We start from the raw sequence: 22303 nt of genomic DNA, 5'->3' as shown, positions 1-22303 counted from the left end.
ATAATATTCCTATAATGATCTTACTTTTACCCTTGATACTTATATGTAAACAACTTAAAATGAAACAATACAAAAATAATATAAAGCTGTATTGAACAAGCCACTTCTGAGTTTTTAACCAGGAACCTATAGGATAAAACTCTACTGCATGACAGTTACTGCTCCACTTCAGTACTGTGCATCAACTGATGTGTAGAATGATATAAAAGGTAATATAATTAATATTTATCTATACAAATGTCTTGTTCATGAATTCTACTACACTGATTCCCATTATCTGTGTACCATACAAGGATCTGTGGGCAGTTTAGTACAAAGGTAACTTAAAATAATATGAGTTGTTTGCTAAAGTTATATGCAAGCAAGAAGCTGACTGATAATTTGGTTTTCATGGGTACATCAGGTGTCAATATGACTTCGTTATAACAAGATATATAGTGATGGGTAATATTCACCGTCACACCCACATCAGGGACTCTCTTACAGTGTTTTATGATGCCCATAACAGAATGAAACCTAACACAGATGAGTTACATGTTCCATGATCCAGAGTTATATAATATGGGTTTCTGGCTGCTTACATCCTTGTCACTAATAATGTGGCTTATGCTGATGGTGAGCATAGCTGTCTGTTATCTGGGGAAGAAGAATGACTGAATAAACTGTGACTTCACAATTTTTTTAACATTTTTGTGTCATAATCTATCGCCAGTTTCTCTTGCAAATATACACTCCAATTCCTGGTCAATGAGATTCTGTCCTTCCTCAATCCATCTAAAGTGTATTCATATTGATCTTAAGCTTTCACGGCGACCAAATACAATAAATTCTTCTACGGCTACCAGTACTCTGAGTACCATGATAGCCAGAAAAAAATTTATTATGCATTCATATTATTATGGGGCACATTTTTCTTTGCAGCCACTTGGAATTCTTTTGCTTACCACCGATCAAAAACTTGGTAAATAAATTTACATGTACCTTTTTAACGGCCCATCGTCTGTACCATACTAATGAACAGGCGAAAATTCTGATGAGAAACAATTATTATTTTTCGAAAAAAAGGCTGAAACTGCAAACACGCTGCATTCTCACAATTATTCACAACACATTCATGTTATAATCATCCACAATTGATCCAAACAGTACGCCATGATTGTTGATATTGTTCATCTATCGACCAATCGATAGATAGATTTCGATATATATGAGAAAAATTATGTTCAAAACAATATTTGTATCAGAATACCTCCTCGACATTCATAATTACTGAATACAAGCTGAGTTTTCAAAATGGCGCGCATCAAAATTGCGAAGTATTATAATTCTTGAACCCGTTGCCAGATGGCAGAACTAGTTCCATAATTTGTTTATAATATAAACGATTAAAAATTTATTAATTTTTATACAATATATATGTTTGAAATTTTCTTTTAAAAGCTAATCCTTACTGAAACTAATAAAGAACATGCACTAAAATGCTTCATTTCCTCATGGACTGTAGTACGGGGGTGTTAACAACGTTAATATATTCACAGACTGTTTTACAACTCGTCCAAAGAGCGCATATGCATCAGATCGCAAGAATAAATCTGGAGATATTTATTTATAAAATTATTAATTTGAATGTTTGAAATACACAATTGTTTATAATATTGTAAATGCTTCCTTGAACTATCTGGTGCCGATGGTGGTGCACCAGGACGGCTGTCTCACCAACTATTCGATATATGTCAAAATCGATTATGAATGTATGAGAAAAATGATGTTCAAAATAGTCCCTTGCTGCATGCATACCTCCTCGACTCTGATAATAACTGGATAAGAGCCGGAATTTCAAAATGGCGTTAATTTTATTGGCGAAGCAGCAGGGTTGGCTGAATTAATACAAGTTGGCAGCACTGGTACTACTGCGTATTTTATTTAAATTCTTTCGATTTGTAATATAACCAATTTATAAAAGATAATTTAAAGTAGTTCTGCACTGTAGGGGTGATTGTCGTTATAATTTATTTGAATAATTATTTTCAATTGACCTTATTTATTCCTCCTCTCTCCCATGAGAGCTACATGCCAGATTCATCTCATCCACCTTGACTCGATCAGTCAAATTATATCGAGCAAGAAGTACAACTTATGAACTTTCTCCAGCCTCATAGCATCTCATCCCTCTTAGGTCCAAATATTCTCCTCAGCACCCTGTTCTCAAACACCCTCAGTCTACATTCCTCCCTTAGTGTCAGAGACCAAGATTCTTACCCACACAAAACTGGAGGCAAAATTATACTTTGGTGTATTTTAATCTTTATGGTTTTAGATCAACCTCCTTACTAGCATCAGTTACAGATTCTGTTTCTCCTTTATGTACTTATATTATGCCCCAGCATAGACCAGAAGCTGATGTGTTCCATTCAATTTCTGCCTAGCTGGTTTTCTCGGACCTTCCTAATTGCATATTCTAAGGCAAAGTTTAAAAGCAATGGTGATTAAGCATCTCCTTGTTTTAGACACTTCTGAATAGAAAATGTGTCAAATGTCTACCTACACGGAATTTACTATAGGTTTCATTTAAACACATTAGACTTATTAAAATGTGCTTAATTTAAATAAACTATTTGTGTAAATTTTTCAAACGTGTATTGTCACCATTCGATTTTAGTTGAATAAATTCTGTGTGTACGAGAGAAATGATGATCAAAAAACATGAAAAACAGTGCCATCGTTTTAAACATTTTAATAATTGTGTATTAATCTTGTTTATTTATAAATTTGTTTATTTATAAACATATTACTTACAGAACAATTTAAATATATTATTTGTAATAATTTCTTAAATGCTTACTTGAACCACAAAGTAGGACACTTGTCCTAGTGAAAGTATTGAGAATGTCTCAAACAAATAACAACAAAGCATCTGATGACCTGTGTAGTTTGTTCCTGTATTCCCTTTCAACTGTTTTACAACGTCTGCACAGTGTCTCACAGATCTGGTTCTAATATTACAAACTTATAAATTAAATGCACATAGCATTTTGCATACAGTTTACATTTCAGTTAAGGTTAACATGTCTTCAGACAAACAGAATTCATATGAAATTCATATTGTAACAAAAACTATCCTGTAATTAAGTAGGATTTCAGGTCCTCACAGCGGTAAACAAAAATGGCTGTCGCTCTGTGTAATCTGAAAGAAGTTTACTAATGTTTCAGAGCCCTTGCTGCCTTCATTATGTGGATTCACTGCTCTGATGATGGAGGCGGCTAAGACCCCTGAAACACTAGTAAACTTCCATTAGACTACATGGTGCTACAACCCAGAAGACAGCCATCTTCTTTCCTGTAATTAAGTTTTATATTCATTTCGTAGTAACATACCACAACATACTTAATGGTAAATGGTAATTAAAAAAGGAAGGAAAGAAAAAATAAATAAAACAGATGAAACTCTTGATTATGGCACAATTATAATAACAATAATAATAATATCCATAATAGTAATAAACTATAAACTTTGACTTTTGGGGATAAGCCAAAGTTACACATTATACTGGAACAGCAAAAACATAAGGACAAGAAGTAATGTAAACAGAGCTGTGAGATCAGTACCTGAAGGCCACCACATTAGTGCAGGGTGTTGATAAAAACTATTCTGCAAAAAACTTTCTTCTTTCTGCAGCAAATGTTTTATTCTGCCTTTACCCACATTTCTTCTTGTCAACTTAAAACAAGCTTCTGTAACACAGACTGAAACGCAGAGACCTGTCAAGTGTATTGGTCTGATCTTCTCAAGGAAGTAGAAGATGTAAGCTCCAAAGCATCAATCACATCTGGCACAACCAACTAGAAATTCCACTTGTTTCCTTCGGTAGAACAAACAACCAATCATACACAACTGTTAGTCCATTAGATATCCTTATTAAGAGCCCAGTCTCATACTTGAGAGCAGGCAGTGCAGACTGAGATTAAATTCATGTCCGAAACACTCTGGTTAAACCAACAAAGTTCTGAGTGTTTTTTGTACCATACTAGGGTGACCACAACTGTTGATCCCAAATTCTTATCCAAACCGAGAATTAATGTCATGTCTATTGATATTCAGTAGTTATTTACATTGGTTCTTCCACAATATAAATCACAAGTTTCTCTCTATAACATCCACAGCACCAGAACACCGATGAGGCCAACATATTGTGGTGTTCCTTAGAATTACTTAGGTCACACTATTGTGGCACTCCAAGGTAGTCAGTCACTTGAATCAAATCTGTATTCCGTCTTCACGTCAGACAATAAAACAAATTCTTATAATGACAGTTTAAAATAAACTTTGTAAGGCTTGAATGTGAATCTCCGCAGGCAACTGTTTATATACAATAATATGAAAGCATAAAAACTCTTTAAGATCTACAAGGATGCTCATATTTCCCACTGAATAACAGTTTCATAAAATGTACATTCCAAGCTACTTATTGCAGCAGCCCTGAAGTTTCAGGTAGACAAAGTCTTAGGCCAAGCGAACACTAGGATTATGAGTTTAAATGTTTGTTGTGACATGAATGTCTGTGTGTGTTTTTCATCGCTACCATTCGTCTCATGGACACGGCTTATGAATCCTGGGAAATAATTCCAGTGACTGAAGAAACTTGGGCCATCTAGGGAAAAACCATATGAGGAGAGGCACATTTCAACCTATACTAATATTATGTAAATAAAATCAGATTCTGCAGTGATTTTGATAAAATTAAAAAAATGTTCCTGTTAAATTGTATTAGTAGTATATTCTGTCGACAGTGTCTGCACTGCAATAGATTCAAAAGAGGCTGTTTCTATACAGCCAGTGCAATGAGAAAATATTGTCTGTGTGTAAGACATGATATCTGGGCTGATAAAACCAGATTTTTTTCTGGATATCCAACAAATTTCCACCACGCTTAAATATCAGTTCTTAACCAATATAAAAAGGATATATGAGCAATCATCATTTAGAAACTGAAAAACCAGAAGTTTGCTTTTGTTTGCTCAACATAAATGATTTATATTCATCAACATTTGCAGTCATACATAGGTACCTATGAAACCTGTTGTTTTGGAAACATGCATGAGAAAGTAATCATTCTGCAGGCTGGAAAATATCCTTGACAGAATGGCACAAATGTGACTGAATGAAACAGTGGAAATCAGAAAAGCACACAAAAATGTTTTACCATATTGTGATGATGAAATATATCTCAACAAGGGCATTACGAACAAAAGAAGAACTCAGATATTCATGCAAGAAGGAATATTTGTTCAATGTAATGAAAATAGTTACTGCAAGATGGGGAGGTAAGTGGCACAGGGCAAAGACTCAATGCAGCTTTTCTGGGCTCAGTCAATTCCTGGATCAACATATTCATTTCAAATTTAAGCACGCATTTATCTCTCATTCATGAGTAACAATTTGTTTAATCTGCTGCCATAAAAATTAGGTTCCACTATAAAACAAAAGAAATATACTTCTAAAGAGAATAATTCTGTAAAATCTCTCTTTGTTATTACATTTTCTCTACAGTAGAAAAATATGTTTGTTTAATCAATATTCCAGAAATGGAATTCCTAAATATTATTTAATTGTGAGATATCTGATACGTATGAAATATTAAGCGACTGTCATTAGGTTCTTGGAAAGTACATGAAAACTAACTCCCCATGAAAGAAGCTATTGATAAACAAATCACATATAGCGGACCTTTGTTTTAGTCTAAAAGTCTAATGCAGAATTGAAATATAAACAGTCTTCGCAATAAATCTAAGATTGAGCTTAGGCCTAAATATGCAAGGCTTGGCCATGTTAGCTCTCTACGCTTACAAGATGGTAGCATCCTGCATAAAATTTGGGAATACAGATTTGAACCACCACATTCTTGAAACTGCCTCACCCAATTACTGGTCTTCAGTTTTAATTTCTACGCTCCTGCTGCTGTTCATCAATTGATCCAGTAATAAAATTGTGATTCTACATCAGAATCAACGCCCTAAAAAATTCAGCTATAATAAATATATTGCAATGCCGTGTATAATTTGATTACACAATTCAGACTCTTCCATTTGTCTGCAGCAGACTTTGGCATAAGCAAAGAAAATTAAATGTATATATAAGAGATTTAAGAAAGTGAAAGAATGGATAAAAGGAGAAACATAGATATTAGGAAAGAACCAACATGGAGGAGAAAGTAAAAGTATACCAACGAAACTGCTTGGAATAAACATATTTTAATATTGCCAACTAATCAAACTCCTTGTAAGCTGTCTGATTGCCACCCTAAAGGAAGAAAAGAGACAGGTCGACCACCAAAGAGATGAAGGATCAAATCTGACTAACCTGGGTATCAGAACAGGTCAAAAGGCCTAAACCTTGCAGCTGATGTTGACGAGGAGAGATTTAGTTCTCGTAGCATTGAAGACGTTGATTGTGGTCTTATGGGTTGTGTGTGATGTGTAGTCTTGTAGGTGGTTATCAACATTTCAGAGGAACATACTGCCTCTATTTTCATGTACCTCTGAAATGTTGGTACCCACATAACAAGACTACTCAGCATCACAACCCATAAGACCACAATTGACAAATATGTAAAATTCCTTTCCAAATACCTCTGTAGACATAGCAAGTAAAATATGGTATTATTCAAGTATATACTGACAGTTCTGATTCTTTCTGTGAGACAAACAGAGTGACAGAATCCAACGAATAGAATTTCAAATAAAATATCAAACTGAGTTAAAGGAAAATATGAAAATGGATAAAAAAACAAGAGGAAAACAGTTGTTCTTCTTTTCCAAATGTTAAAATTTACTGAGTAGATAAACATTTTGTTTTATATCTTTCCTGTTAATTTATTTACTTTATGATCTGCTCACTTGTTATTTAATTATGTCTTGATATTAAAGTTTTGATGGAGACTTATAATGTCTGAAAAATAACACTGAAGTAATTATAGTTTACTTTTATTTATAAAAAAGCAAACTGAAATTCTTCAAAGATTACAAATAATTAAGGTCGATTACAATATAAAATTGTATAGCTTCACTTCCATTAGGATGTATTTAATACAAATGTAAATTTGTGTATGAACCTTACTCATTATGGAAAAATTCTGAGAAAGATTTGGTGTTAAGTCTTCACGCGTGGCGTATCATTAATTTGCTAAAGTGAAACTCCCACATATGTCAGAGGACTGCCAGTTTGCACCTGTCTATGCATATAATAAAAAATAATTTTGCAAGCTCTAGACCTGGTCAATTTTCAATTCCATATAAATTCAAACTTTATTTATTTACTTGTGGTTCATTTAATAATGCTTCCAGTAACTCAGACTATATAAAAAGATCTGATCTGTGCAGCAACTTCAAGAAAGGTTGTGAAATCCTGCTGACTCTCAGAGTGCCTTAGACTAATAAACATGCTTGCACAGCCTTGAGACACAAAGTTATAGTAAGAGAAAAAGATGATACTTGCTAAATTGCTGCTCTCGAAAGACTAGAGACTTACATGTGATGAGTGAGCTACGCTACAATGTGGCCACCCTGGTTCATGGTTTGAGCAGAAACAACAAAACAACTATTGTAGAAAACAAGTAACATCAACAGTCTTCCTTCACGAGAGCTAACTTTCATTGCCGTTCGGAGAACCAAGGTCTGGCGATTGTGGTTCATCCTGTTAAAATAGAATAAAAAGTGTTCCTATTAGAATAAGTATACACAGCAACACCAGGCACGGACTGAGCCCAGATATCATCACTACGTCTGCAGGGCTGTGAACGGAACCTGTACTGAGATGTACCGAGTTTATTGTAAAGCCCGTCCTGTGTTGTGTTGGATTGATTCATGTGTCAAAACCTGACGCGTTCTGCAAGTAAATTTTTCTGTCTGCACATTCTCTCTCCTTGTGTCAATAACTATTTTTCCACTGAACTCCATATTTTTTTCTTCGACACTCTATAGGACACCTTATACTGTGAGAAAACTAATTCATTTATGTCACATGCAACAAGCTGAAGACATATACGAGGCGTGTCCACAAAGTAAGTTTCCCACTCGTCCCACAGCTAGCAAACCTTATATTGCGCGAAGCGACTGTGCGTACGTGATAGAGCAATGACGTAGCATGGCGCTTGCACTAATGGCACCTCCCGCGTTCTCACAGTAGCATCGTTGCAGCTGTTGAAGATGGAGGTTCTTATTCCAGCTCCCGCCGACTGTGAAGTGCGGTCAGTGATAACGATAGGCCGCACACGGCTCGACGGACAGCGAGTCTCCTGCAGGAGTTCAGCTGGGAGGTGTTTAATCATCCACCCTACAGCCCGGACCTCGCTCCCAGTGATTTCCATCTTTTCCTACACCTCAAGAAATTCCTGTCCGGTCAGCGTCAGCGTTTTGAGAATGACAGAGAGGCGGAGATGGTTGTCACACAGTGGTTCCAATCCCAGGCGGCAGACTTCTACGACACAGGTATTCAAAAGTTGGTCCCACGGTATGACAAATGTCTCAATTCCGGTGGCGAATATGTTGAAAAATAGCTGGACACTTGCTGTATCTGTTGCAATAAATATTTCCATGAAATTGTGTTTTGTTTCTGTAAACGGCCCCAGGGAAACCTACTTTGTGGACGAGCCTCGTACATACAACACAATTAGTGTTTGTTTAATTATGCTACTATGCTGTCCCTTGTAAACTATCGTATAAAACGTTCACATTTACCTGAGATATGATGCTGCTCCTGTTGCTGGTAACATCCAGGTCCATGCCAAATGGTTTCATCGGCTTCAGACCCTCAGAGTAATCAGCATTGTCAGCTAGGCTATACGGGCTCGGGAACTCGTACGATGAATCGCTGAAAAGACACGATGTATGAAGTATCTTGACCGGAATATGACGGTACTGTGATTAAAAGTTTTCTTGGTCATGCGCAGATGTTAAATGTTTGTAATGCACGCCATATTAGAAGATGATTTTAGAGCTTATCTAAGTAAACCAAGAACAGGATTGTATTTAACAGTAACCAAGTATCATAGCTACTGTGATGTTATCCATGGCTTCATTCCAATGTCTTCCTGTAGGGGGCTTATGGTAAAGAAATTTATAACACAGCGAGTGTAAAGTTTATATGATGATTATGACAATCAAATAAGAATGGTCACAATTTTGGTGATATAATTATGATGAAAACATTGATATGACTACTGCTGTGGCCATCACTACCGCAATACTATTACGTGTACTATTATTATGACTACCGCTCCTATTCTGTGTATTAATGTTACTGCTGCTTCCAAACAGTTATAATAGTTGCAGTATGTATCAGAGCAGTACGCACTACAAAGTAGTTACAGCGATAAGTAAGACTTTCACACACTTTGCTTCAAAACAGTTTACAACCTGTTAATTACCATCATTCAATACTTTACACCCACCTCATATAGGAATGTCGATCACCTGCAGAATCCACATCGAGGCGAGATATGTTGGACTGCCCATTAGCGGCCATAATGCTACTGTGCAAACACTGTGGTGGTGGTGGCACTGGAAGTGGAGCAGATGCTGCAAGCTGCTGTCCTGCGGCCTGCCCGGCTGTCTCGTGGCATTCACATTTACACTCCTCAGGGTTCACGTAACTGTATACAGTGTTTTCTGCTGCTATCGGTTTGGAAGAATCTGACGGTAGATCCAAGGTGCCCCGTGAAGGGATGGTCTGGATCCGTTTTGGAGGTTTCCGCTTTTCTGGGATCTCTTCAAAATTGATCCACCCCGTGGGCTTTGGAGGTGGAGTCTGGGGTGGTGGTGTCGCCTGGGCACGAGGAGGTAGCGGTGGTGGGGGCGGAGATGGGGACAAGACACTTCGTTCAGATGACTGTGACAGAGACGGTTTGCGGTATTCACGTGGACTTTGCAGACCTGTAGCAACACAGATGTAGTAATCAACACTCATTGAAATCTCAGTTTGTTGGCAATAATATCATCACAATTTAATGTTTGTAGAAGAACACCGCAATCTGCTTTGGCGCTGTCTATCCTGATAGAGTTTTGTTTATGGTTTAACTCGGTTCATCCAGGCAAACGCTGAGACAGTATGTTAAGACAGTGCATGACTGATTGATGTTACATCCTTCATAGTGATCACACTCAAGGTCATACGAGCCATGCAGTTGAGAAAACGCTGTTAAATAAACTAACAAATATGAATTAAACACAGTGTAGAGAGATTTTCTGCTGTTACTAGAAACAGAACATGAGCATAAACACCACTACATAAAAACCTAATTTTAAATAATAATTTTAGGGAATTCCAGGTATTGTATTATTTATGGTACATACAATCTTAGATGCCCAGGGCATGAATATCTGTGTATATCTCTCCATCCATCAGCCTTTCTCTGTCATGATCCTCCCAGTCTGGGAGTTAAGCCATGAGCTTAGTTCCCACTGCACAGATAAACCATACCTTCAAAATATCTAACAAGTAATTCCCTGGATTAAACAAGTTGGAAAATCCACAAAACAACATTCTGAGAGATAATTTTATATTAATACTAAGAGTCATTATTCTTTATATTATTACTTTTTGGAATTGTTCTATGCTGTACAGAATTTGTCTACTTCCCTACAGAACTGAAAATTAATGAAGTTTAATTGTAGAAATGTTTAATAATATCAGAATACCTTGCTCAGCAAACTCAAACCAGGTCTTTGTAACACGCCGTGGACTCTTGGCTCGTCCACTAATTGAATCCTCTCGTGGAAGACATATTCGCATCTTCTCAATAGCTTGTTCACGCACATCCTCAGTTTGCACGTAGTCCTCTAGCAGGGACGGATTGATAGGCGTGGTGCTTCGTGGGCGCTCAATAGGGCAAGTCTTCACTTCAGCTATGCGTTGTTTGATGGGAACCATGGGCACAGCCACAGATCGCTCTTGTGGTAGTGTAGTAGGTACATAAGGTAATTCATCTTCGAACGAGTCCTGCTGCACTACCAGGCCCTTCCGCTCATGATCCTCCTCTTCAGGCTTTATCTCTGGTGGCTGCTGCTTCTTCTTGGTATGTCGGAACTCCGCCTCAGAGTCCTTCTCCGACTCAGAGGAATGATGGTCTGTTATGCTGGCAGAGTCTGGTACCCCTGACAACATCGTCACTTTGGAATCCTCCTCAGAAGGCATAAATTGGCTTTGTGAGTTGTCTAGAGTTAGTGAATGAGAGTCCTCTAGGGCCATCTTATCCTGGTACAGCGTCGGAAGCATCACCGATTCAGAAGGCAGCAAACTCTCATTTTGTGGGATACCATTTTCTTTAGTGGCATTATCAGTTCTAGCTGCACGATCAACTTTAGAAACATGGTTATCTTCATTTGCAAGATCAGCTATAGCTGTGAGGGTACCTCGAGTCATGACAACTTCTTCAACGTGATCACGCTGAGGAGCGAGATCAACTCTAGCCACTCGATTGGAAAGCTCATTTACAGCAACATGATCAGTCTTAGCTGCGTGATCTTCACAAACTGCACGATCATCTCTCATTGCACTGTCATCCCAAAGCACATGATCATCTCTAGTGAAGTGATCTACAACGTCCTGTGATACCCCAGCTTGCTGTCTCTCTCCTGCGCGGATCATGCCATATTCTGAGGGTTGGTAGTTCCCGTCTGAGTTGAACGTGAATTCCACATTGCCGATTGGTTCTATGATAGATAACTTTTGCTCAGGTGAGGAGAGATCCACAGGTGATATCGTATTTCCTTCTGTAGTTTTGGTCCACTTCTTGCGATCACGCTTCTTGAAAAGTGATGAGAAGACATTCTTGTTCTTGTAGTCCTTCTTTCCTTTGACATCAGAGGCTGCCACTGTCACGCTGGGCACGACCCGCTCCCTGCTCTTACTACGGGACCGGCTCCTCTCCCGCAGCCCCTCGCTTGCCTCCTTCAGAATCGTAGAGAAGCCACTTGACTTACGCTTACCAGAAGCAACAGTGGGCGATTCAGGGCTTAGCATGCCACTCTCATTGCGCTTGAATAAGCTTGTGAAAGAGCTCTTCCGAGACGCAGACGACGGAGACGGAGTCCGCGATCCACTGTCATCTGTCTTTTTGAGGGCAGTGTGGCGTGACAGCTTTGGGGACGCAGAAGATGTCACGTCAGCAGTCTGCTGCTGCACCAACTGTGAAAATGTTATTGGCTTCTTGCCTTGCTCTGACAGGTTTAAGGTCACTGGTTTTTGCTTCGTGTGAGGACCCCATTCATCACGGTCCCTCAGTTGCCACTCATTCCTGTACGTCATGCAAGGTGGCTCTTTTTCCATCGAGGTCCTGTCCTCGGCCCTGGTCTTCTTCTGCGTCTCTTCCACGTGCGCTGTGTCGCTCTCTTGCAGGGGTCTGTCTTTAGTTTGAGATTTTTTCTGCACATTCTCTACTTGTGGCTTCTCTCTGACTTCAGACACAGTCTTCTTCCGCACAGCTTCCTCAACTGTTATATCCCCAACAATTGCTACAGTGGGGTCTACCTGTCTGGACAGCAGTGCCTTCTCGAGGGACTCCGTTTCATGCTTGTTAGATGGTGATTCTATATCTACGCTTTGCATGGGGATGGGCTTGCTGCCACAAAATGAGGTTTCCAGCAACATCTTGTGGGGAGAAGGGGATCGCCCGCTGGAAGCCATAGAGTGACCAGACAACACAGAGAGATGTGACATTCCAGAGATGTGAGAGGCTCCAGATCCACCCGAACCGACGGAGGAGAGGCGGCTAGTGCGGCCACTGATGGAGAGCAAACCTGCGTCACTGCAGGCTGAGTCCTTGCGCTCCTTTTCACTCTGCGCCTCTAGCTCATATTTTAACACCGCTGCCTGCTGATGCTGCCTCATAAGTCGACGTTCCCGTCTTTGCTGTGCCTCGCGCTCCGTCACAGTGCCTGGCTCTTCGTGGAAGTCCAACTCCTCCGTGCTGGAGCGCAGGTCTGCGGCACCCTCCTCCTTGAAACCGAGTCCCAGTTTGATGCCTGATCCTTCAATGGAACCTGTAGGAAGAGAGAGCACACATTCCAGAGCAGTCCCACAAGTTACATGGAGTTGGTTAGTTAGACACTACATATTAAGTTATGTAAGAAAGAAAGACTTGTTCCGCTATAACAAAACTTGAATGAGTAACAAATAAACACTACCACGAATCAGGTGTGTAAAATCACAAAAATAAAAATCTATTGAATTACGTGTCCTCCACTTTGAAGTATCGTTTTCACTCTTTCTGCATTGTACAAGAGATAAATAGGGAGAACTTTTGTGTTCTTCTAAACCACAATCTTTGAAAATCACGAGTAATCGTAGGCAGCTAGGTTTTCGTGGAGGGCGCAGCGTCAATGTTTAATAGGTTTGTAATTTTAATAGAAAATATGCCATTATAAAAATGCAAAATCCGAGCATTAAGTGAAACACAATCTGGGAATAATTCCTGTTCGCACTTACGTCTGGTAAGCAAATATTATAATCTGCTACTTCCTTGGAACACTAGTACCATATCTGACAGACAGACAAGAATAAAATGAAGAAAATGGGAGGTGTTCTCTTCCAAATTCTGTTTTTCTCCCTCCCACCTTGTTTCTACACATTTTAATTTTATAATACCAATAATCACAGTCTTTGCTCAAAATAACTGTTACCAAAGAGTAAAACTCAGTTGCCAGCCTCCTACACAGCAGCAGAGAAAACCACAATCGAAAGCTGCACGTGTACATGAGGCCCCCCCCCCCCCCCCCAGTGTGCGCTACCTGCAAAGAGCTCCCTCTCGGGGGAGCTGTCCCTGCTGTTGTTGCTGTCATGGTGAGACGAACTACTCGCCCGAGAGATGTCTATCCGTGGCGTGGACGGGGTTTGCAGGCCGCCCCCCGCAGATCCGGGTGACATGAGGGTCATGTCCTCCCTGATTCCTGGCAGAGGCCGTGACAGGGGCAACTTCTCTTCAGGGCTCTCCAGGTCGTCGCTCAGGTCCTCGAATGAAGCGAACGGTGCAGGTCCCATACGCCGCTGTATGTAGCTGCTCAGCTTCGACTTGGGAGCCGACGAGGCCATAGCGTGAACCTAGCATTCCATATCAGGCTAATGGCGGCATCCTCCTCCGACCCTGCACACAGAACAACGCCTCAGACAACTGCAATGGACTCAGGCCTCGCCCTCCATTCGATGAACGCGGACATTCGGACAACTGGAAAGCCAGAAGGAAGAAGAATTGGTCAGTTCGGGGGCATGCCACGTTCATAAGGCAGCAACTGGGACATCGGGCTTCGACCCGCGGATCCCCAGCATACAAAATCGGTCCGCAGTGAACGCCAATTTTTACTGTAAGAATTGAGGATTAAAAATCTCGTGCTAGTTCGCGTGCATTACTAGGTTGTCAGCGCCTTTAGGCAGCAGAGACCTCCTTGTGAAGAGCCCCTCAGCTGGTCTCTTGCTACATCGCTACAGAGTTGAAAGTTTGCGTGTTTCATATATAACTCCCTTTCCGAGAGCAAATGTTCGTAACTACAAGCTTCAATTACAGCTGGAACGTGCTTCAAGCCAAGTAACGCCATAAAGTTTAGAAAATATTTCGGGGGTGGAGGTTCTCAGATAAATCTGAGAACCTCCACCCCCGAAATATTTTCTAAACTTTTCCAGATACTCGAGAGCCACCTTGTGGAAAACTGTGGAAACATACTGGACGAATTCCATAGAAATGCGCGCGTACTGACATCAGTCCAAAATAGACAGTGGTAAAACCTATTCAACGTTGATGTCAGGGACAACAACCAATCACAGTCTGACGACAAGCCCACAGCAGACTGGACCGCCGACCGAAATCTGTCTTTCAGATTGCCTGAGGAAGACTCAGTTCTGCCACTGAATTACAGCAATTAAGAACGTCCTCTGGACCGCCAGTCTACTCGAATCAATACTGGCCCAGTCATTACGCACCATCTAGCCTCGGACCTCCCGATAACAAGAGTCTGCCGGAATCGCTGCGACCCGGAGTGCGAAATCAATGGAAACTGAGAGCTGATGAGGTGTTCGGTCAGTACCAGCATGGTGGCACCTACAGAATCACAGAGACTGTAGAATACAGGCCCAGTGCCACTAGAGGAGACGGGCCTACGTAGTTTGATGAAGAATTTAACTTTCTTTGTTTACACGACATAATTTTTCTTTACGTAATTCAGCTTGGTGATTACGATTTGAGATTTCCACGGCGGTGAGTCCGAGGTCAGAGGTCCTTGCTGCCTCCGTCATCACAGCGATGATGATGGAGGCAGCAAGTACCTCTGAAACGTTCGTAAACACACAGCGCAACGACCCAGAAGACAGCCAATTTCAACTTGGGTTATGATTACAATCGGATTTAGCCGTCATCATTACAGTGTGTAAAAAGACGGATCCATATTTCGTCGTGCACTGACAAAAAAAAAAAGCATTACTGGAGTGACTTAAGTAATCAAAAGGCGTGTCATTAACTATCAGAAAGTAGTTAACGACCTGAAACAAAAGATAGATGTAGTCTAAAATGGTTTCTGAACACGCCACTTCTCGATGCATTGGATTATTAATGACGTACTTATTTCCGATCGTCCTGAACGAGGCTAGCTACCCACATTTGACCTTAGACCTATAAGGTTCTTCAATCCGGAAAGAGATATACGGCGAGCTTAAACAACAAAAAATTTAATAAAAACGAAAGTTACTTAACCAACCTTTAGCAAGACTGTAAGAATTTAAAATAATAATGAGCTTAAAAATCTGTACTGCTCCCCCAATATTGTCAGGGCGATTAAGTCGAGAAGAATGAGATGGGCGGGGCATGTAGCGCGCATGGATGGGACAAGAGGTGTGGGAAGCCTGAGGGGAAGAACCGCTGGGGGACCTAGACGTAGATGGGAGGATAATCTCAGGCGGGATCTATGGGAGATAGGAGTTGAAGGAGACTAGATTTTGCTGGCCCAGGACAGAGTCCGGTGGAGGGCTTTGGTTAATTCGGTGACGAACCTTCGGGTTCTGTAAGCCATTTAGTTAGTTAGTTAATAAGAATTTAAAAAGTACGAGGTTGGGGTGGTCTTCAATAGCATAACCTTTCATGCAAAGTTTCATGTAAATCGGTTAACTGGTTCTAAAGTTGAAACTGGGACATACAGACAGCGTGGTTTTCTAAGGGGCACACTCTTCTGAGGATGGAAAGTACGCTACCTCTGTACCGATTATCAGTTCATGAAGACGTTGGTCGGAACTGGGGTAAAGCTCCATGTATTCTCAACACCAGAGGCTATTCACCCAGGCAAAGGGCCCCCCAGTGAGACGTCCGTAAGTAGTGGAATGACAGTGAGCTACCGTGGCTCTGACCCGGAACCCAGCAACAGATGAGACACTGCGCCTGGGTCACATCCAACGAAGTAGTAGTATAGTACGAGGATTACAACTCAACGCCTAAGGGTGACGCCCTCTGTCTTCCTGAGCTGTTCCGTAAGTTACGAGACCCAGTTATCGCGCTCTTCAAAATCTCAGCCCCATCCAAGACGACAGACTACTTTAAACTCCGGTAATGATTTGTTGGAAGTTAATGCAGAAGAGACGAAATCAGGCATCTTACGGCCTACGGGATACTGTGGCCCGTGAATCGTAAATTCGTAATGGTTTTCTGTAAAATAAAATTTAATTACAATTAATGGCAGGACTAGTCGTGATTCTGCGCACCTGCAGGGCCCCGCTCCACGGAAAAGTAACTTATCTCATGAACTGAGAAAAATCACGAAAGTAGCCGATCTGTTGTCGAGATCTGAAGCGAAAGTCCTCTCAGACACATTCTGTCTTGGAGCCAATGGCATTTACCAATGAAAATAGCTGTCTTGTGGGACTCTGAGCAGTGTAGTATGGTAGGTACTGAGGATTCCCCAACGTGGCTAGGCCTGTGACTGGGGATTCCCCTCCGTCATTTCCGCCCCAAAAATTCATGTGTTCACACAAATTATGCCTTACTGTTGCTAGATGAAGTGAACTCAGAACATTACAACCCTTGAAGAGACCCACAGGGTTCTGAATTCTCCATGGTCACATCGTGCGACCCCTGACCTACGCTCCCAGTCCAGCTGCCCCTGAACAGTCACACCCCTCCACCAAGCTGTCTCCGCCTTCCCGAGGACCTAATAGACGTCGTCAAACACAAGGCCGTGACTAATTTTGACACCAAAAACCTATATTTAGTCTGATCGGGATGTTTTTTTACAGTGGTTTATAGAAAGCATGAAGCTTCATAATAATATCGATCCCTGTGACGACACAACGCGGCGTTGCCATATCAACGCTGGGCGTCGATGCCGTACGGCGAGCGTTTCTATAAAACTGAACGTTAACCTAGGTCACTTCTACGTCCCGAGCTTCCTCAGGCACTCCAAGTTACTCGAGAGCAGTGGCAAATCATAAGCAGGTATAAGACATCGCGTGGTCTTGCGAGGTCCAGAACAGTGAGATCGTAGTTCGATCTCCTTTTCCCCGACGAGCTATTCCGCCACAGCACTGAAAACTGCGCCCATAACACGCCTATGAATATCGTTATCCAAGTTAAACTGAGTTATCATTCATCGCCCGGATGATAGAGGCAGAAAGTACCTCCGAAACGTCGGTTAACTTCTACCACACTACACGGCGCTACAACCCGGAACACCATCACCAAAAATTATTAAATCCTTCATAAATATTCAACAACAAAAAACCCGTTTATAAATCAGTAATACGAAAGCCATGACAATGTCTGGTGGCACAGTTCATCGTGAAGCCAAAACACCATCGATAATGGGTGAAGAAATTGTCTGAAAATATTATTTCAGGCTGTCTTTACAATTCCACCGTTGTCAGCCAACGGAGGAGGGTTCAGTTAGACACGGACAGCGTTCCATTAAGAACGACTACGCTCCATCGCTGATGTGAATCGATGTACCACGACAAGCCAAGGCACGCCTTATCCCTGAATATTTATATCTGATATGACCCAAAAAGGGCACTGTCCTTTTTCGGAACACAACACCGACTTCAAAAACCCTGTGGGAAAGAAACTTACACCATCGGCCATCGCACTCAAGAGAGTACAACTACTTTTTCGTTAACCATCTTCGGAAACCGATATGACCCCTGTAACTTCTGGATATAACAAATAAAAGAACGCGCGATATTTCTTCGTCAGAAATTAAGGCATTTACAGAGCTAGCAAAACCCTAAAAAATAAGACAGACGACAGTAAGAATCTTATATTTCATTCACGAAAAAATTTAGAGCAGATTATGTTCGAGAAATGTTTGTTTCTTTGCAGTACAGAAAATTTGTCTTTCCTTGTCCTAATAGGACGATTTTTATGCGTGGTTTTGTATGGGTGAAAAACTTATCTCTGACTCAAGCGAAGGAATACAGACTGAGGGTATCAGAGGACAAGAGTAATTCCATGAACAGCTGAGCGACTGACAGCTCAGCAAGACGTGTTCCTCTCCACTTCCGCCAGAATTCTGAATATTCAGACGTATCGTTGTGTCATGATGATCTTGGCTAGGACTGAACATCAGATAGGAATACGTGAGGTGAGCGAACAAAGCGATTTGAGGAGTTTCACAACGATGCCTTAAAGCTGATTCAAATTTGACACTTTCCATCTTATCTTTTCTTCAGGATAGCCTACAACGTTGCCACGATTGTCGCCTTCCTAATCCACGAGCTCACAGATGATTAGTACATCATCACAGCTCAAACAATTAGGGGTGTTAACGTGCAGGTGAAAATAATTCTGAGATTTCTCTTATTCTCATAATTGCACAAAACCTTTGACAATGGTCGAAAAATTTCTCCCGTTGTTCTGTATGGGTGTGAAACTTGGTCTCTCACGTATACGTAGGGAAGATCAGAGATGAAGGGTGTCTGAAAACAGAGCGCTGAGGAGAACATTTGGACCTAGTGGGGATGGACCTCACCAAATATTATTAGGATGATCAAATCAAGGAGGACGAGATGGGCGGAGCATGTAGCGCTCATGAGCGAGATGAGAAATGCGAGCTGGAACTGGTAAACTCGTTAACAATCATAAGTGGAATGCAAGTGAAGCTCGATTGTTTAGCAACCAATTATCAGGCTCTGATATTTGTGAGCCCTGATTAGTTTTTTCAGAAAAGAACTCAAGTGCAGAACGTAAATTTGTATATTGAGAAGAATCTAAAATGAACTGTCAAGAACGTGGCAGTGAAAAGTTGTCAAACACCGGAAGTTGTGTTACAGTAATCCATTAAATTCTATTTTCCTTTTCCTTCTATGTTCAAGGCATCCAATTGTTGATACTCGAATCACGCACAGTTTGGTTTACAGGAAGACGGTTTCTTGCAGTTAAACTGATGACAGCAACAGTTTGAACTTTCGTTTACTGATATCCTGAACTGAACGCTAATAGTGTATACACATATTTACAAATTTTAAACAGAAAACTATTTATACGCGCACGTAACACCCCCCCCCCAACCCCCACCCCAAACAATCGAGACACCTGGCTTTCAGCACGGCCCCTCCTGGGCTGCCTGTAACACGGTATCTGGATGTCGCATCAAACTTCGTACGTAGGCCTTAAGATACAACACGAAGTCTTGTTCAAGGGCGATACGATATAAAACATGCTTCAAAACAAAACTTCATGCATTAATCAGGATGCAACTGAAGAAAATACCGTTCTTTCCTACAGTACAACCAAGTTCCAACGTTCTACGAGACAACAATGGCATACAAATAAAATGTAGTTAAATAAACGCTTTCTTTTATCAAGAATACTACTAACTAATTTTCAAACTGGCACCACACAATAAACATAAAAATTAACTTCCTACCAAAAACACTTAACGCTGCAAACAAAATTTTCGTCAGAAAATCTGAAGGGAATATATCATTACTGGTACGGATTAACAAAATTGCTAATATGGGCGGTGAATACACAAATTCTGGCGGCTTGTCGGATGGACTTCTAAAAGCTAACATTTAATACTGTATTATCACCAACACAAATGTTAAGACAAAATTGTTGTGAACACGGCTTATTAATACTTTATACGTGTGTAGAAATCGGCAGCCTAATTCGGCACTTTTTATAAAAATAAGTCAACACAATGTCTTTTTAAGAAGTCGAGCGGTTAGTTTTTGTAGACGAATCGGAGCTGCGTGCTACAATTCCACATGATAATCACTAATGTGTGAACAAAATAGCTTAATATTCTCTCTATGTTTAGCATTATATTCAAGGATATAGGCCAAGCCGTTATCATGAAACTATCAGACACTGTTACCCTACAGGCTATTTAACGATGCAATCAACGTAGAAGGCATTCCCACAAGCTTCCGTAAAAGCAGCTCCTGGGCCCAATTACAGGCGAATTTATTGCAGCAGCAACTAACTGAGCATCGATTGTCAACACCATCCCTTGTTCCATGGGAGCGTAGACAAGTCCGAACCTCAATTAGACACCAGGAAGAAAAACGAGATACTAGAAGTACGATTTGTAAAAATGGATATACGTAAAATACACGGCTTTGTGTACTGCCAGAACTTCCTACGGCATACGATAGCAGACGACCACAACAGAGTCGTAATTTCAGATGAGGTGGCAAACAATTCACTATACTGTGTTAATTCCTTAAACACTCGTTATATTAAACAACACAATTAATAACAGGCAGTTAACATTTTACATACCGGTATCTTATTAAAACACTTAACCCATATAAGGCAATTTCATATCTTCTAAACTTTTCACTTAAAAAATCAGTAATTTGTATAATAATTATAAACGTCAATCTCTCGTAACGTAATTAACCATTTAAAAATCACAATTAACATAATATCTTATGCATAAATTTCGTTATAAAAATCAATTTGCCGGACTGTCATTATTGTCATTTTAGAGCAGAAACACAACATAGACGTTCCTTCTAGTATCCAAACAAATCTTCCTACTATACTATACTGTACTTCAACAATTATAAAATACATAATAATGAACTTACCTTAAAGAGTTGATATCCCATTTAATTGAAATAAGCGGTGGAACATGGACACTTAGTGCACACTCCCCTGTCTTCGAATCTTTACAGTTTCTGCCTAGTTCAAGAAACTACCAATAGAGGGTGTATTGAAGTAACAATTGCCGATCAATGTGCGCGATTGCCATGGAGACCAAAATAAAGGAGTGGATATAAAATTCATAATAAATGGTGCACAGGTCCTACTGTTCCACAATTTATTCTGGCACAAAATATCAGTTTATGTACTTCCAGCATCCCTGAAACCATAACTTCTGTATATTTTCATTTGGCGTAAATTTGTTAATTTCGTAATTACTATTTGATGGGCATTTACTTTTGATATAGAATTTTTTACTGCTATAAAGGCCCCTTTCCACCCTTCCTCACTAATTAAACTGTTTTCTGCTTACAGCTTTTAACAAGAGCTGAGTTTATATGTTCTATATACAGGTCAACATAACCCTTACCTTTTCTGTACCTCATCGAAGATAATCTTTAGGTTTAACATGGTCACTTTGACATGTTTTTCTGTATTTCATTGGATGAACAAGGTAAAGTAGCCCCTATAAGCAGATATACACGTATGTGTGTGGCAAAATTCACACTCCAAATGCTTATGCCAATGGGAAAGAAATCGAAACATGCATGGGATAGGAAACTGGGTAGATCCCAAGAGCCAGTCTGGATACAATGCAGAAATTCCTGGCATTGAATACTGGTCATCTGCCCATGATATCAATTTACAGACTCTGGATATTATGTGCAAATACCACTACTGTAATTAGTTCAAAGAGCTAATATAAGCATTATACAGTAGGTATCAGAAAGAAATGACAATCTTAGTCAACTAGTTACACTCAGAATAAATATGATTATCAAGTTAAAAAATATAACTGAGACTATTTCAGGAATGAAAATTAAATTTGAGTTATTCCAGCTTCATTCAAAACAGACAGAACCTCGTGTCAGTGATATGGTACAGTTACAATATTCTAGTCATAACACATAAAACAATTCTGGAAAAACATGACAAATTGTTTTCATTTTTTATGGCAACATAAAATCCTCAAAATCATAAACAAATCTCAATTTCAAGTTGTCTTCAGAATACATTACTAAGATAAAAAGCACTAATGTAACCCACACTCCAAAATTAAAATTGAATTAAGATGAAGAGGACTTCTAGGAACTCTCTGGTAACCTTAAAAGAAGGCTGCTAGTTACCTACTG

At 40.2% G+C, this 22303-nt stretch overlaps 2 protein-coding genes across 3 annotated transcripts in view; both read right to left on the bottom strand.

Annotated features, from left to right (window-relative positions):
• LOC110839144 (uncharacterized) overlaps positions 1 to 1359 on the bottom strand; it is a 43416-nt gene extending 42057 nt beyond the window's left edge. The window contains exon 1 of the mRNA XM_087354146.1: positions 982 to 1359. The gene's annotated coding sequence lies outside the window, so the exon portion shown is untranslated. The remainder of the gene's footprint in view (positions 1 to 981) is intronic.
• Positions 1360 to 2719: 1360 nt separating this feature from the next.
• Positions 2720 to 21146, bottom strand: LOC110839168 (uncharacterized). Of its 2 annotated transcripts, none has more exons than XM_087353301.1 (6): positions 21056 to 21146; positions 13783 to 14135; positions 10693 to 13035; positions 9447 to 9927; positions 8734 to 8866; positions 2720 to 7690 (listed from the first exon to the last, which is right to left on the bottom strand). In XM_087353301.1, the coding sequence occupies exons 2-6, from the start codon at positions 14081 to 14083 to the stop codon at positions 7640 to 7642; spliced, it is 3309 nt and encodes a 1102-aa protein (XP_087209427.1). In that variant the 5' UTR covers positions 14084 to 14135; positions 21056 to 21146; the 3' UTR covers positions 2720 to 7639. The 2 variants fall into 2 exon arrangements, with proteins under 2 accessions (XP_087209427.1, XP_087209428.1); XM_087353302.1 differs by having other exon boundaries at positions 13783 to 14216; positions 21056 to 21140.
• Positions 21147 to 22303: the final 1157 nt, after the last annotated feature.

This window comes from Zootermopsis nevadensis, unplaced genomic scaffold (genome assembly GCF_977971745.1).
Source record: "Zootermopsis nevadensis isolate Lab colony 2312 unplaced genomic scaffold, Znev_1.0 Znev_ptg000022l, whole genome shotgun sequence".
NCBI lineage: Eukaryota > Metazoa > Arthropoda > Insecta > Blattodea > Termopsidae > Zootermopsis > Zootermopsis nevadensis.
This window is presented reverse-complemented; position numbering and strand designations above follow the sequence as displayed.